Source organism: Haliotis rufescens, unplaced genomic scaffold (genome assembly GCF_023055435.1).
Source record: "Haliotis rufescens isolate VD_foot unplaced genomic scaffold, xgHalRufe1.0.p SCAF_2, whole genome shotgun sequence".
In the NCBI taxonomy this organism is placed as follows: Eukaryota; Metazoa; Mollusca; class Gastropoda; order Lepetellida; family Haliotidae; genus Haliotis; species Haliotis rufescens.
This window is the reverse complement of record NW_025963890.1, coordinates 68,279,826-68,298,502: the sequence shown is the minus strand read 5'-3', so window position 1 is coordinate 68,298,502 and position 18,677 is coordinate 68,279,826. Positions and strand designations below refer to the sequence as shown.

Below are 18,677 nucleotides of genomic sequence, written 5' to 3'. Positions count from 1 at the left end.
TGCGTGACTGCCAAGTAGAAATTTCAGAACTTATTATTGTCTATATTTTAATGACAGTGTAGAAGTTACTGTGCAGTGGAGCTGAAGATCCACGTGAAGTGATGCCATAGCCTGCTTGTCACACATACCTTGTGCCATGAAACCATAGAAACACACTGTTTGTTTTGTTTTCATGTACATCACTGCAGTCTGTCAGTAATGAAGTCAGGACCAAGCAAGTGCTTGGTTGTTTAAGGCTGCACTCGACAGTATTCCAGCTTTGTAAGAGCAGAGGGGGGGGGTCGGGTAGCCTAGTGGTTAAAGCGTTCGCTCGTCACGCCGAAGACCCAGGTTCGATTCCCGACATGGGTACAATGTGTGAAGCCCATTTCTGGTGTCCCCCGCCGTGATATTGCTGGAATATTGCTTAAAGTGGCGTAAAACCATACTCACTCACTCACTGTAAGAGCAGACTACAAAATTAAAGTCTGGACCATGCTAACCAGTGATTGGTCGAGTCACCTAGCCTGGCCACCCAATCCACATGGTCTCTGTAGTGGCTCAATACACAAGGAAATCACTACTTTGCTAAATAACCTCCATCTTACTCCGGATTCACTGCCAAGAAGTCCTGACAACACATTCATCTCAGTATGTAAACTTTATTTCAATAAATACTTCCAGTAATATAAAATCTGAATAAATGCAAAATAGACCTTACATGGGGAATCTTTTAAACAAAACATATGCCTAACATGCACATACACATGCACATCCTAAAGTTGTTTCTGGATGGGAATGTTTTATCTGTTTGTGTACTAAAACAGTCTTTCTCCTTGACATTTATTTGGTTATCTCCTGAAATATCTTCATTTATTTCCATGACAACTGAAATGTGACCAAAAACTAAACATGAGTCAAAATGAAATATGGAAGAATGTGTGCCATTTGTGTCATTCTGGGTCAAGCTGATTTGTGTCTCAATGTGATATCTGACTTAATGTGAAGACATCTGTTCAATGTTAACCACAATGCAATCTTGACATGACAGCTGGCCTCCATTCACTCGGCCACAGATATCCTCCATATCAATGTGTAAAAAGTAAGTTGCAAGAATGTTTGTATAAACGAAAAACAATCTTAACTTACTAATCTTGTGGGATGAAAATCTAGCAGGGATATATTTTACACAATCCTAACACTGGCAGTGGAAACAACAGACATGCACCGAAAAAGGTCTGTAATGGGATACATCCAGCTCTAGCAAGAATGATTATTATGCATATGACGCAACATCTGAAGACAATGGGAATATTTCTTAAAAATATTCAAAAGAACACATTTTAGTATTGTCTGTGCATTAAAGACTCATTTCCACTCATATTCGGGACAGATTCTCTGATCTGAGGCATGTATGGATCTTATTACAGCAGGGCCACAAACAACGAAAATAAAGATAGATGGTGTATGACTAACAACTATGCATGTCCAAATATCCACATTTCAAAGTTGCATTACCGTATATCGCCGTCTATAAAGCGACCACCACCTGTAAGGAGACCCCCTGTACAAGCCTTCAAAATCAGTGCTAATTTCTGTACCCTGTCCACAAAGAGAATCGGAATGAAGGACATCACCAGCGTTGACACAATGCCCACATTTGCAATAAAAACGTGTTTGTATTCCGCAGCGATATACGGTAACATCTTGTGTTCATGATGGAACTTGGTACATTAGATCATATAACAATGGGATTGGATAACCACAAATCAGACAATCTGTCCCAGATGTGCGTCCTACCATACATGGATATATATCCTATTGACAAGATACTACTATCATACAACAATATGTGACTACTGCTCCAGCTCTTTGATTAATGGTAATTATGGGTGAAAATCATGTCAAGATCAAAACATAACAGTATGTTCTGACTAGCAATTCAAAAGTAACTATGAAAAAACAAAGAATTCTTTCATCCATAAACTGATAAAAAATCAGTTCTTAAAAATTGTGTAACATCAGAGATCGTGACTTCTATTCATACACAGCACCAAACTGAAGAGAGACTGCCAAGGTCCAACACCATGTTCCCAATCCATTGACTTAAAGGCGGACTACACTCATACAAACTAGCTCATTGTTAGACTGCTGACTTCATTTTCAGATGCTGAAAACATTGCCCTCTTTTAGTGATGGCTTCTTGATGACACTGCAATCACCTTTCTTTATGGCCATCAAAAATGTAACATTTTCAATCACAAGTCCTAACGTACAAACATATCGGTCATCCACAAAGATATGACAATGAAAATACAGATTATTACAAGGGCAATATCTTTATCTTTATCATAAAATGTCATTCTTGCATTGTGATCAGTAAATCTGATTTCTCTGAATGAAGAACCGTTAAGGGCCATGTTTGACTACAATGTTCAAGTAATCCAGATTAGCAAGGTTCCACTGTATGGTGAGGTGCAGGGATAGATCTGAAACTCCAACCTTATGACCTCCATGTGCCCTTGGCGGGAAAATTGGGAAAATATAATTGTACACAATATTGGGATTAAATAAAATTCTTATTTTCTCAGATTCCGAGGTACATATTTACCAATGTATTCCCAGCACTTCTTTTAATGCAGCAATCTCACACTAAGCAATATGGCCTCTTTCTTTTTCATGTTTATTGGCCAGTGAAATAAAAGTCTGTACAAGACCATACTATAAACATTAATTATAACTTGGGTCTTCCCACTTGTCCAGCACCAACTGTTATAGAATAAATGCACTATGTATGCAATGTGTATAACATAGGATTCATGTCATTAACAAATGTTGTATGCGTACAAGTTTGGTGATTTATTGAAATGTATTGAAATGAATAATTACATAATCAGGTGTCAATTGATAAACTTTCTGTAAATCACTCATCCCAAACACTTTTTGAGATGGCCCAACCACTAAAACAAACACAGACTGCATGACATTTCAATCAGATTTAGGGTAAATAATGGCGACTAGGCAGGCTGTATACATGCTGGGGCTGGAGGAGATTTGGGTCACTTCTGTGTCCCTGGTACATTATTCAGTGATAACCAAACCTCAGAAGTAGGTCACTATGGAAACAAAGTAACTCTTTGATTTGTCATTAAAAACACACTCTTTTTCAACTGGATCAGGAAGTATTACAAGCACATGTATTTGAAATATTCATAATTTTTTTATTTTGATTACCACCTTTACATTTTTTTAAATTAATAATCCACTGGATAGAAGCAAATGAAGCAATATTCACCCCCTCACACATTCTGGAAATGCATCAACTCTTAAAATCAACCACCCAGATGGACTGAAACGATTCTCTATCAGAATATAAGTTATCAGGATAAGGCATTGATTTCTTCGGAGTATGTGTGAACCGCATCGATGAAGACTTTCAGTTTGTCGGGGTTGGTTTCCTTCATGACGCCATGGCCGAGGTTGGCGATGTAACGCTGAGTGCCGAATTTCTGTATCATCTCCTTGACGTTGTGCCGAATCTCATCCTGAAACATCACGAGGGAGTGAGTGGGGGGAAGGCAGCATAGGCTGAAAGCAGTCCTTGTTAAAAAATGAACTAAAAATCTAACTCTGGGCAGATTCAAACAATGTTTCGAATTATTAATTATTGCTGCATTTTGTTTGTTTGGTTGGTTGAGGTAACATGAGACGTTCCTTTAGTTAACTGGCGATTGCTCCTGTCTAGTCTGCAATATTGCCGTTATGTCATGTCAGTCTGTACATTCAACCCGTGAAGATCCGGGGTAGAATAGGTCTTCAGCAACCCATGTTTGCTGCAAATGGCGACTATACTTGTCGTAAGACGTGACTAACTGAATCGGGTGGTCATGCTCGCTAACTTGGTTGAAGCATGTCATATCCCAATTGTGTGGATCGACGCTCATATCAATCACTGGTTTGTCTGGTCCAGACTTGATTATTTACAGAACACTGTCATATAGCTGGGATATTGCTGAGTGAGGCGTTAAACAACAAACAAACAAACACAGCAGATTTTAAATAATTGAATTTGGGACATCCAAACCCGACAGACTGTTTAGTTCTACATGCCCAGGTTGTACAATGACACACTGCTAGCCATACCACACATTACAACCACCTGATCCTCAATAGTCAGCACTACTGACACGATAAGATGCTTGGTTTCTATTCTTGGGACATACTTGTAATGTTGTTTTTTCTTCAGACAAATAATCCACAACTGAAATTCTGCCAAATTGAATCTAAAACTTGTTGAGGAGAGTGCTTACATCTGTTCCGAACACCATCACTGGGTCCAGGTTTCCTTGGAGTGTCACCTTCGTCCCAGCCAGTCTCCTGAAGAACAACACATAATAATAATAATGATAGTTCATTAATATGGCGCTGTACTCCATATATAAGCATGCTCTAAGCGCTTAGACATTTTTACACTGGTCAATTCTCATTCTCATTCTCAGCTCCATGAGGAGTATGAAACCCAAGCTGCCTGTTAGACACTAGAATGTTAACATTCACTGCTGGGTGAACAGAGGCCCATTTCGAACAAAGTCATTGCCCAAGGAGACACCACAGGCAGGACTGAAGCCCTAGAAATTCTCAGGAGCCAAGCTGCCGGACATGGTCACCCATCCAAGGACTCTCCACAACCCACGTTGCTTAACTTAACCTGATTTGTGACCTGTGCCTTTATACCAAGAATAGAAAATCATTATGACCAGTGTAATGTTTCCATGCTCTACCTCGAGAGCCTCAATTCATATTCCAATCATCACCTCATAGTCCTGACCTTGTTTGTTGATCCACCTATAATAATCATAATAATAAATAATAATAAATGCATTTGTATAGCGCAGCATTCACTGTGCATAAGTGCTCTTCTCAGCCCAGACTCTTTCATCCAGACTCGGAACACAGTGACTCACCTGGCATGTGTGGGGTTCTGGGTCCAGTCGATCTGGACCACGTCAAAGCCGATTGTAGCGAGCTGTTCTGTAGCGTAGTGAGCATCCTTGGCAAACACCACCTGCAATCACCACCACAGCACTCCAAGAGATCGCACAATTACCACTGGATAGTCCAAGACCCATTTACAGTCAAACCTTTGTCTGACAAAATTATTCTCAGAAAGGAGGAGAACCCGTAACACATGATTCACAAAATCCAGAATGTCCCATGAATAATCGGTCAAAATATTTTAGAACATTTTGGAACAGATTATTATCATAAATTTATTTTAAATCCCATTCTCCCTACCTAACCCCTAAACAAGTAACTTGCAAAAAATATTTTCGAGTATTTTTAGAACAGATTATAATTATAAATTTATTTTAAATCCCATCCCCCCACCTAACCTCTAAACAAGCAGCTTGTGGCCTTGACGTGAAGTGTGTGCAAGTAGTTGACCTACCATCGGGATGAGCTCCAGCCCCTGCTTCTTCACCTCCTGCTTCACCTTGTAGGCGATGTCCTGGAGACGAGGAAGCTCGTACTTGGTGAACAGTCCTGGACCCAGCTCGCCGCCGCTCGAGTCAAACACCTGCACAATCTGAGGACAGAAGACAATGTGTAGAATGTCATAACTTCCTAATCATCAAAAAACAGTAAACTACTTTCATAACGAACACGCTTACGAACTAACGGATATAATGAACTTATTTTTTAGTCCAGGCCATTTGCTGTTTATATACTTATAACAAACTACGGTTATAACAAACCAAAAGTGGTCCCTTTGAGTTCATCATAACCGTAGTTTACTGTAGATGCAAATCACAACGATTGCAAGCTTACTGTTATAGCTTTCATTATTACATCATGATGAGATATTTCTCTATTACAGCCACACAATAGCTTTCATATAAAGACCTGTTTTTACGGAGTAAGGTTCACAAATGCGGAGTAGAATTAATATCCTGAACACAGTCTTTGTTACTTCTCTCTGTGTGTCTGGTAAATGTTTCAGTAATGACACTAACTTCTAGTAGGCCAATGCGAATACAAAGTAACCACTCTCTTTTTTAATTGAATCAAGATTTTGTTCCAATATTTGAATTATTTATATTTTTTTTATTTTGATTACTAACTCCAAAGGGTTTTTACAACAAGTGATTACAAATGCTTGTCGTAAGAGGTGACTAACGGGATTGGGTGGTCAGGCTCGCAGATTTGGTTGATGCATGTTATCGTATCCCAACTGCATAGATCGATGATCCTGATGTCGATTATTTACAGACTGACATTATATAGTTGGAATATTGCTGAGTGCGGCATTAAACAAACAAACAAACAAACAAACAAAAAGAGGTGTGATGTCGTCACAATGACAAGATAACGGCTGCCCTAGGGTCATGCCCTGTCCAAATGTATGTTCCTATTGAAACTCAGGAGCCATTGTGATACCCCAAACCAATTTCAGTTGCAATGAACATAACATAATCCTGACTAATTCTGTCCAGTTGTCCTGTTGTCATGCATCAAACATGCATCTTACACTAGAATCCTTAAGTACGTAAAGAGTCCAATTTTCAAGTTTGACATTAAATATCATAATCGACCATGTAGAGTTTGAATTAATAACTTACTGCATTGATGGTACATTGTGTTTTTTTCTCAGATGTAACCAATTACCTTACTGCTAAAATGGTAGTGTTGTGCCTGTAAACCAAGTCAGCGAGTCTGACCACCTGGTCCCAATAGTCGCCTCTTACAACAAGCACAGTCACCTCTTACGACAAGCACAGTCACCTCTTACGACATCCACTGTCGCCACTTATGACATGCACAGTCACCTCTCATGACATCCACAGTCACGCCCACCTTGACAAGTGTGTGGGTACCGGAGAGGGTTTGTCCAGGTGGGGTAATGTCGTGTTTGGACCCATCCCAGGCCTAACACAGAAGCATGCTACCTACCTGTGCACCAGCTCGAACCTGCTCCACCAGGTGGCGCACTATGGCGTCTGTCAGAATCTTTAACAGTTTTTCCCCAGCTGCAGGATATTCTATCAGGAATCGACGAGCTGCATTTGGGTTAGGTCCTGCTCCAAGGTTTTCTATCATATATTTCATCAGTGTCCACTGAAATTGGAAACATTCTTCATATATTATAAATTTATCGAAACTGCAGTTATACACTAAAGGTGTTTTGCAATAAACTTAAGACATTAATTTCTAAATGTTAACCCAGTAAATACATTCTGTGTGAGTGTGTGCGTGCGTGCGTGCGTGCGTGCGTGCGCGCGCGCGAGCGAGTGAGTGAGTGGGCCACCTGTGCCCCCTCTGAAGCAGAAGAATTCAGCTAGTGAAGCAAGTCTTCCAAAGGAAGTTTCCAAGCAGTGTCATTCTTTCATATGTTTTTTTGTATTCACTGTCTACCACATATTATGGGAAAAGAGTGATTTCAAAAGTCCTTACTGGAGCGCCTGTGAATCCAAACAATGGCACTCTTCCTTTCAGCTTTTGTCTCGTCAGCGTGATGGACTCGTAGACGTAGCCCAGTTCCTTTATGATGTCAAAGTTAGGATTGAGGCGGTCAACGTCTTCTGGCTTCTTTATCGGGTCGGCAAATACAGGGCCCTGGCAGACATGGACAGAAATTCTCCACATTAACAACAGCATCCTGATTGACTTACCTTAGGCAGAAACAATCTGATAAATTTCAGACAGGTACATACAGAATGAAGGGAACATACTGGTACTATTTTGAAATGTAAGCTCTGGTGATTTCATTAATTACATGAGCTGGTTAAGACATACATACATACATATACATATACATATACATATATATATATATATATATATATATATATTATTCTTAAAATATCTAAAAACATCACAACAGACTAATCATGCTAGGAATAGAAGGAAAAAACATAATATTTTAATCCTATCATCTTAATCCTACCAAAATGTTTGTAATTTGTATCATTATAAAGTAAATGGACAGATTTTAATTCAATTTGTTAATAATTAAAGTATTTATGGGCTTTCTAAATAATCTAAGTGAAAATTTTAGTCATTTTGACAGATTTTATACATTGATTGATCCTACACACTGACTGTAACATACAAACGTAGCGATGAGGATTATTTAATGATGTGAGAACATATTAAGAAACTGGAAACAGACACTGGGTAAAACTGACCTGTCCAGGGTCATTGAGTGCAGTCAGGCCCAGGGCAAGGGGGATAATCAAAATATCCGAGAAGATGATTGCTCCATCAAGGGCGAACCGGTCTATCGGCTGAAAGGAAGGAATATGTCATCATACATGTACTTTATTTTGTTATTTTACACTTCTAAACTGCATTTGACATTTAATTTTAATTCACTCTTACATCAATGCCATCAATAAACTCGTTTAATGCCCTCAATGCTACTGTGGAACCCAGTCGACAGGTGCATAGTCGAGGGACATCCCCAAATGAAACTAGCCATAACTGTTTAACGTGTGAACTGGCATAGAATTGTCAGTTTGTTGCATAATGATTCACTTATAATTCCCCTTAGAATCATATATATTCCAGATGCTATTGAAACACATCAGGACTTACATTATAAAACAGTACGATTGAACACATTTAACTGTATCTTGGGTATACTTTTAAATGAAAGACATGTGTAAAATAAAAAATTATTACTGAGGGATTCTTTGACCGAAGTACTTGAAGTCATACGTGCATTTTGATTGGTTTGTCATAGTTTCGCACATAACATTCTTTGATAGGGGGACGAGTCTTCTTGCAGGTTACGGAAAGGGGCTTGTGGTAACGAATGGTAATTACTGAAGGCATAAGAGGCTAGACTGTTCTCACCTGAATAGTCAGTCGACTAACGAGCTCCACATCTCGACAGGTGGCAAAAAAGGCCTTATCACCTTTAGCTTCCTTGTACTCTGTAACAATCAGCAGTATCACAGAAATCGCTGTTTTCAATCACCCATTCATCCCTTTGAAGGGATGGGCATAAAACATACCATTTCCAAATTACTTCCAACACTCAAAAATTTGAAGTCAAACATTTCCCCATACACACAAACATACTGCTAGTCTGACACTATGAGGTCTGCTAACTTCAATAACAAAACATCAGATGAAGGCTTAATATTTTTTAGTCTCATGATAGTTTACTTAAATTCACAGACACAATTTATACACAACACAGTGATACGAAGGAACACCCAAAAGCCCAGTGTTGCTGGGTTAGCTACGGCTATACAAGGCACTCAGAGTCCCCTCTAAACACTCTATGCCATATCAGTGTCATCAGCCACCCTGGTAACTTAATAAAATTGTTGATGAGGGCTGGAACTAATTGACATTGAGTTAAAGAGAAACATTGTGAGCTTGCTCTTCTAGTCGTCCAGGATAAATGTACAAGATCAAACATTCATCTTTTCCTCCCACATTAATCAGACATCGGGATGGGTATTGGAGGTTTAAGTGTACCACAACATTTTGCGATGCACAAGGCTATATTGCGATACGTATCATGATATAGTGTATAATTCTAAATTTTGAATTCAGAAACAATCTGATACATTAAGGTATGAACTGAAGTTCCTAAATGGAACAAAACAAGATGCTGGTACAACATAATCTTTACTCAGTCAATAAATACGCAGCCATCTTGGGGCCCTGGATGCATGTTCTGGGCAGTGAAGGCATTTGGCAAGTATACATTAAACACATGATAAAAATCGTTATTTGAAATCACTCGATCGAGCATGAAAAAAAGATATTGTGATACGTATCGTGGCAAGAATAAACCTCAATATACCGATATACCAGTAATATCGCACACCCTCAATCAGACACACTGTGATATAACCATAACTCTGTTTAAAGCAGCGTTAAAACCTGATTCACTCACTCACTCATTAAACAACATTATGAGATATCTTTGTTACCTGGGAGATATCTTCCTGCTTGCCTCATCACCCACACCGGAACACGTTCAGTCCGCTCGCCTCGAGCAGCACGAAGCAACAGATCATTCTCCAAGGGAGCAAACTCCTGAAGTAGTAAAAAACAACATTTCTCCGATACATCTTGCTAACTACTAGACATACATTGAAGAGCAACATTTTAGTATCAAGCACATTAACATCACAACAAGTTCAAAACTGTGTCGACTTGAACTCCAGGCCGCCTCCGTGGTCTAGTGGTCAAACATCCGCTCGGAAGGCGGAAGGTTTGGGTTCGATCCCCAGCCACGTCATACCAAAACACATTAAAAGATGGCCTGACGCTCAGCATTAAGGTGCTAAAACAAGGACTGGTCGGTTCAGAGTCAGTATAGTGTGTCTGAGTGGGGTATTCATGTTAAACTGCGGCATGGTATCTCAGTGGGCTAGCACTACAAATCGGTATCAGTCCAGACTTGTATAAGCAGCCACACACACACGCACGCACGCACGCACCCACGCATGCTGCTATATAAGTGCAATAAGCTTTGACGCGATGTTAAACCCCATTTCATCTCACCTCACCTTGAACTCCAAAATTAAACAACTTAAAAAGTATGAGGATAATACAATTTCTACAGGCATATGTCTGTGAGGTTCAAACTGTAACTTGGTACTATTTTTCTGTGGACTCGAGCATGATGAGATGAACCACAGCATACCATTCTGACTGCCAGTGTTGGCTGACACTATTACATCATGGTATTAGTTTCATATATTATTTGTCCTACTCTACCACCAATTGATTGATGGATCTGCAGACCGCAAAAAAAATGTCATAATATAAAAAGTCAGCAGTTACAAATGTAAAACTATGTTTTACCCCCCTCCTGAAATATGTGAATAGAACCTGTAAACAACAAGATGGACACCAACATAAACAAGATTATGCAAATGGCCATTTATTTATATAACATTTTGATGACAGATAAAAACTCTGAACTTGATTTATTTTGACCATGGATTTAAATCATATAAAAGTTGGTCCATGTTTGTAGCAACCAGTATTTTTCACACAAAAGTCTGTAAGTCTACAAATTAGAACAGTCAGTACTTAAAAATTAAGATTTTAAGCTGGACCACTGGCGGTAACTGACACTGCATTAATCTCCAGTGTTTCATTATGTTAACCTGATATCTGTCACAGACCAATGTAATGCAGGACGGACTCATCCACTTGCCTGGATCCTGTGTGAGACCATGCAGGCTGCCTTACACACTCTCCTACAACCTTATTCCCAATAAGCGGTAATCTGGCCAGACAAATCCTCTTTTGGCGAACATTCTGATCAGTGGCGATATCACCAACCCTGTACCAATGCACTGACCAATTAAATGTTAAGGGTCCTTCTTTAATTACAACTACTTGTAATCCAGGCCATTGGAAATAAATGCTCCATCACAAACACAAGTTGTACATCTTTATTGACAGTGAATTATATCGGCAACATCTATATACCATAATTACACACATACATACATTCCTCATAAATATGCTAAACATGCAACAAGGAATTTTGATGAAAGAAATATGATTTGTCATTCTTTAACATATGACCTCTGGATAATACAGACAGTTATTATCACAGATTCAGGGATTGTAATTAAAGATAAAAGCTGAAATCCCAACCAATTCTAAGCATAACCGATGTTTCCATTCTACTTCGGCCTTTTGTAGAAAATGTTTTGCCAAAATTAATGTAGCCAGTAGGCATGGTGGGTGATCGCAAGAACAGAATAAACATCAAATTATAAACTTAGCAGGACATTGAGTTTAGTATTGGTAGTTGGTGATTTGACAATAATTTCTGCCGATTATGTCATTTTTGTTGATTGGGGTTTACACCTTCCCCAGGCTAAGGAGTTAACTGACTATAAAAGTGCAGTTTCCACCCTTGCCGAACTAGGCTGGTATTATGGAGTTATATTTTGGCTGGTCTAACGAGTCTATGCATAGTCCAATCGAAATCGTGTAATGAAATCAGAATCTGATTTGTAAACTTGGTCGATTGCAAGATTTGCTATGCATGTGTACCATCAACTTAGCGTCAGCAGATTTTCTTCAAATCTTTTCATGTTTTTAATCAAGGTGATCACGTGATTTAATGCACTTCGCAAAGTAAGACCTGTTTGATTACAATATAGATCTAGAGTATCAATTAGATCATCTTCACTGGGTGCAGCCATTTTGTTTGAAGCAAATGAAAGTGGTATGTGATTATATGAGAATTGGAATGTGATTGGTCATTAGGAGGGACATAGAAGGGACATAAATCTGGTGGTGCTAGAATCGAGCCCCAAAATTCCAGCCTCGTTTTGCAGGGGTAGAAACTGGGCTATTCAGTTAACTCCCATGCCTCGGAGCCATCAGGTTGTCAAACTTAAGGGAACAGTGCCATCCACATCATAAAACAGGGTTGTGCTGTATTAAGTATTGTGCATTTTTCTTACATATCTATATGTTTATTTCAAAACGAAAACTAAAATTAAGTAAATAATATTGTACTCTATGCATACTGTATGCCTGTATATAACTATCTATAACTATCACAAGCTCAAGAATGATTTATTAAACATTTATGCCAATTCTATAACTACTACATAATTCATAAGATGTATCAAACACTGAATACTGTTTCATCCTTTTAAAAGAAAATATAACCAAATAAAACTAAAAAAATTGACATAAAATACCTGCTTACCATTATTACGCTTCCAATCTAAACTCCTTATTGTATGGTCAGTAAAATCTTCATAAAACACAACTAATTTTCCTGTGCATCCAATCCAACAGCTATGAAGTCTAACCCTGCTCTCCACAGAGTAACACAGCAGTAAATGACACTGTATCTCACTGTGACAGATGTGTCCGCCAAACGAGTTACAAAACAATGGCTTGGTCACAAACTGGAACTTGTATTGTGAGACCATGTACACAATATCACAACTGCCACGACTGAATGGGTTATGAGAAGTATATCCTGCATGTTAACTCTACCAGGTGTTCATGTATCCATGGTAATCAGTGTTATCAATAATTTAAAATCAGATATGAAATAAATTACTTTAGCTGTTGTGACAACATATATTCCTCATACAAGGATGGAAACAAGCATGCACCTGCTAGCATGAGTTCATTTGCAAATATTCTTTTGTTAAATACTGAAAAACGTAGAATTTAATATGGAATTTATTTCTAATATCATTTTGGATTTGTAACTGAAGACTGTCAATCATTCGATATCCTTTCACTTTGAACCAACCAAATAAATTCCATTTATGTCCATGCCTGTGCCTATTATATTCCAGTGTGAAAAAAATAATATCAAAAGGTTATCAATATAGGTGATCGACTGATCGAAAGTTCTGATCAGTCGATCAGCTGTTGGTGATTACCGAATAGACATACGCCGTTAGAATTTTTCGTTTCTGCTTAGAATTTATTTTGTCCCTAATAATATTTCGAAAAAGTTTAAAAAATAACATTTCAATAATGCTCTACATTATGACCCAAATGAAACGTGGCAACTCAAATTTACTAGAAACTGTCACATGACTGGCAGTGACACAGTTTTTAACACCACGGGGTCACGGTACAGCTGTGGCAAAACACACACAAGATAGATTTATGCAGGTGCTTGCTCGTCATGTGTGCGAACTCTATATTTGGACATCGGATCATTCCAACACATACCGAATGCCAAACTTATCGATGAGCTGTTGTCGTTCCAAAAAAATAAATGTTCGAGTGCTTTCGGGTCTTTATTAAATGTGAAATGTTTACCTGTACACGTTCTTGGTTGGAAGTCGCCATGCTGATGAACGGAGTTTAGAGTTACCCCCCTTTGATAGGCTAGCTCGAGGGTTAATGCTATTCTTGACGAATGGGGTTAATGCCACAATAGATGCTATTCTGTTCATAGTTTGTGAGTTGTATTTTGTTGCATACGTTGAGAGATAAGTGTACCTGCGATTTGAATTCAGAAATAATGCATATTGCTGCATAGACTTAATTTGGCACTTTTTAAGTCAATAACTAGTATAAAATTAAAGTTTTAACTCATACTTAATCAGCTAACTAGCCCGTGAAGATCCAGGGTAGAATAGGTCTTCAGCAACCCATGCTTGCTGTAAAAGGCGACTAGGCTTGTCGTAAGAGGCGACTAACGGGATCTGGAGGTCAGGCTCGTTGACTTGGTTGATGCATGTCATCGATCCCAATTGCGTGGATCGATGCTCATGATATTAATCACTGGATTGTCTGGGCCAGACTCGATTATTTACAGACTGCCGTCATATGCCTGGAATATTGCTGAGTGCGGCGTTAAACATCAAACCAACCAACTAATCAGCTAACTCAAATCCTATTGTCCACTGTGGAAAAGTATATTTAACAACAATGAGAACGCCATCGACAATAAGAACAATGTCGCACACATAGTGCGAATAACTTCGTCTAGAACTTGGCTTGAAATGGGCAACAGTTGAGCAGAGTAGAAAATCTTATCAAGTCTTGGAACATCAAATCTTAAAGATTTTTTCTTAACAGGTAAATTCAAATTTATGTCTTCAAGAGTTTGCAATGGCATACACATTTCAGCACAAAACTATCCAATAATGTTACATATGTGATAGAAAAACAACAAACTACAGGATTACTTTATTATGTTTATTTCAAAACTACACAAAAACAGTTCTGTAATTTGTGTGTAATATGTCTGAATATGCATAAAAGTGGTTACATTTGAAACAAGGTTTACATGTCAGTATTTCCCACAAGTATCCACAAACTGTGTCACATGACTGAACCTGTGTCACGTCACATGACTGAATCTGTGTCACATGACTGAATCTGCATAGAAGTTGATGGAGTCAGCAAACTGACATCAAAGATTCTACATGGCGTAGAATGAACTTCAATTACTATTCAGAATAGGGTTCAGTTGTGACTGTGTACAAAACACATGTCTATGACTAATAACACCACGATGATTTGTATACCTATACATTTCCAGACTGAAAATAAAGTATGCATGAGTGAGTGAGTGAGTATGGTTTTACGCTGCTTTTAGCAATATTCCAGCAATATCACGGCGGAGGACACCAGAAATGGGCTTCACACATTGTACCCAAAAGTATGCAAGAAGCAAACCAGTGACTGATATTATGAGCAACATCCCATGCTGTCAGGGTACGATGACACGCAGTCAACCAGTCACTGAGGCTGACCACCAATCAGCTGCCTCTTACAACAAGCATAGGTTAGTGTGACCTATTCTAACCTGGAATCCTCACACTGACTAAGACTGCATACTGGAATGATGGTGATGGAATGGTATACAACATATACAAGTGGTCTTATTTGTAAGGAATGTGTGTATAATGCTGTTCAGCAAGTATTCTGTTATTCTTTGTACAGGTACAGACAGTACCGTTAAACATTGTTAATCAGTAGAACTTTTCTAGAGTATGAACAAATTTATTCAGGTACCTTATTCTCAGGTGTTTGGGTCATGAAAAATTGACACAGCAATAGAGCAGGGTCAGCAGCTATATTGGGGAGGGCGAGGTGGAGGAGGGGGATATGATAATTAAAAATATGACAGTTCTATTTTTTTAGAATTACAAAATCGTAAATTTGAATAATAATTATGGACTGTTAATTCATTATAGGAGGGGGGAGGGTCATGAAAAAGATGTTACCTGTGTGTGTATCGGGAGGGGTGGAGCAAAATATAATACAGTCCTCCCCACCCCCCACCCCTGATAATAAATGACCAGTCTCTAATGTACAAAGTGAAATACCTATTGACCTTTCTTTAAACAGAATAAGACACTTTCTTAGTATAATATTACTTCCCAATATTACTGGATGGGTTCTTTAACATACATACTGATCATTACTAAATGGGACAATACTGATCATTACTAAATGGGACAATTCTTGTCAGTAAAGTTACACAAAATGTGAGTGAGTGACAAGTCGTGATGTCGGATCTGACCCCTGGACAGCAGATCCTGGCAGCCAAGGGACATAACTTTGTATGACTTGTGGCACTTCAGACCATTCAGTTAGTAAAACAAGGAATCTTGAGATAAACAGCTTCAGAATATTTCCACCAAAATCATAAATAAATGATATAACAAACTAGGACATTTCGCAGTGGCTTTAGAAATGGAAAAATTCTACACCGGCAATGGAGCTACAGTGTTCTTCACCATGTATGAATTTAGTTCCCATGTGAAATATGAGAAACTTTGCTCTATATAAGGGGTCACATGTGTCAGTAGTGGGGTGTATGGCATTATACAAGCTGATGGAGTTGTACACCACAAGGCCAAAGGTTGAGGGGCCTACATGAACAATTAGTTCATGAAATCCCAAACACCCTCCTACAGTCTGTACCAAACACTATTGAGTCTACCAGCCCCAACTTAGCATAATTTTTTTCCATTTCAGTGTTATCATATGAACTTTTACTAGCTGAGCTTACTAGACTTGGGCTTCGGACTATAGGCTAAAGGCACAGACAGCTACCATGACACATGTGACAAGTTTATCAGTATGAGTTCACAAGTAACAAAGACCTATTTTCAATACAAATGTGTGTGTGTGACAATCAGATTTATCTCGTGACAGCCATCAGACTTTCAGGATGGTAACTCGAAGTGGGAACAGGGTCAATAGTGACGCGACAACAAAGTGTCGTCATATCAAACACTATAACGACATGTTATCCATACAGGCTGGCCGACTTGTATGGGTTTCCACATGACAGCGACTGACCAATCAGATACCGGAATTCTTTAACAAGTAATGACATGGGGGATGTGGCATACATAATCTATCTACCTTGAAAAATATTAAATATAAAAAAATCCGTTACCATGCTTACATCATATATCCATGGCAAAATATATATTCCCAGTATTACATCATTGCACACAGGTGAGTAACTATAAAACGTGTTACTTGGAATAAAAATCAAATGTATAATACTATACACACATATATATATGCAAAAAACCTTCATGTAAAGATAAACGGCTGCTGTCGTTGATTATTTGAACATAAACAGACACTCAACACATGGTATGAAACGTTCTAAACAAGAACAGTGGCAAAAAGATCACAATAGCTTAGCTAAACAACAACATGGAAAGAACTATACAAACAGGAATGGTTTTGTTAACAGGAACTGACTTAGGAACTGGTTCCCGTAGTACAGAGCAATCTTAGCGCTAAGGTGATTGTAACTCCCATACTTTAACATTGGCTTACGATCGTCGTAATGCAAAGATCATTCTGTGGAACAGGACCCAGGAGTGGTTATATCGTAAACAAATCCACTTGAGATCCACATGTAAATAACTTAATATTAGCACCCATATACTCATCCAAATACTATTCTGATTACATTAGTCACAAGAAATAAAGATCATATCTGTAGGCCCTATCATAAATAAGCTGGCCAATCAAATACCTCCTTCCATTACTGTGCGTCCAACCCTTGGTCAATAAATAACAAATGCTGTATTATGTTCATATTACATGGTTATGTCCCTTTAACCTTACATACATAATTAGTCCATACATTATTAGCCCACCACCTACTGCAGAGACTGACCAACTTGATCTCTCTGCTTGTCTAATGTGTATAAGGAGAATCTCACCCAAGTGTCTTTTGATATCAAATATATCTACATGAGTCGATAAAAGTTTCTCTGAGGCGTGCCGAGGAGTCTTAAACTTTTATCGACAAGTGTTGACATATTTGTTATCAAAAGACACAAGGGTGAGATTCTTTCTATCATCCAACATCATTCTTCCAACTTTTTCAGTTTGTAGACAATAATAAGCAGTGTCTTAAGTGTAAAAGGTACTTCTAACAGCTTCAGTAGCAGAGCCATTGATGTCATTTGAAAGTGACATCATGGTAACCAATGACGTCACGATGGACTGCAAAGCATTGTGATGCAATTTCATTGCAGCGATATCTACAATGTTGATATCGCTTGATCTCACCCAAGTGACATCTCCTGTGGGAGCCAGTTTTGGATGATAAATTTTGTTAAGGGCCACACTTTGCAATCTTCCAGGTATGACAGTGGTCTGTAAATAATCTAGTCTGGACCAGATAATCCAATGATTGATATAATGAACAACGATCCAAACTCCCGGGGGTACATTGATTTACCAAGCCTGCCCAGCCAATCCATTAAGTCGCCTTGGTTAATGATCTCACCCTTTTCATCACGGATTCTCTTACAATACTGACTCGAGTTCTGAAACTTCAGTCATACCTCAACTGATATATTACTGCAAATATTGATCACCATGGTAACAATACACAAAGGCTGATCATGTATTTCCTGATAATTATTTATCTGTATGTGAGTATTAAACATATTAAAAAGGGATCAAACTACAAATCTACAGAATAAATAGGATCACAATGGGTCATAAGACTCAAAACGACAAACCCAGGTACAGAATATCACTTCTTTTTTGATTCAAGAAAACAGAAAATATTGCACATGAAACGGAGTAGTAACAAGCAATCAATGCAAACACATTCACTTCAGCAAGTGTCCTACAAGTCCTATGTCACATGGTGATAGCAGTCTTATAATCTCCAGGATTTATCATCCATCAATGGGTGGACACACATAGAAGCATACATTCCTGAT

The 18,677-nt window shown here is 38.5% G+C and overlaps 1 protein-coding gene across 2 annotated transcripts; it reads right to left on the bottom strand.

The window, feature by feature from the left end:
- Positions 1-625: 625 nt before the first annotated feature.
- Positions 626-13,826, bottom strand: LOC124134631 (uroporphyrinogen decarboxylase-like). Of its 2 annotated transcripts, none has more exons than XM_046499566.2 (10): positions 13,771-13,826; positions 9,930-10,035; positions 8,836-8,915; positions 8,166-8,264; positions 7,432-7,593; positions 6,931-7,095; positions 5,429-5,566; positions 4,944-5,044; positions 4,290-4,356; positions 626-3,524 (listed from the first exon to the last, which is right to left on the bottom strand). In XM_046499566.2, the coding sequence occupies exons 1-10, from the start codon at positions 13,798-13,800 to the stop codon at positions 3,360-3,362; spliced, it is 1,113 nt and encodes a 370-aa protein (XP_046355522.1). In that variant the 5' UTR covers positions 13,801-13,826; the 3' UTR covers positions 626-3,359. The 2 variants fall into 2 exon arrangements, with proteins under 2 accessions (XP_046355522.1, XP_046355523.1); XM_046499567.2 differs by lacking the exon at positions 13,771-13,826 and adding an exon at positions 12,689-12,916.
- Positions 13,827-18,677: the final 4,851 nt, after the last annotated feature.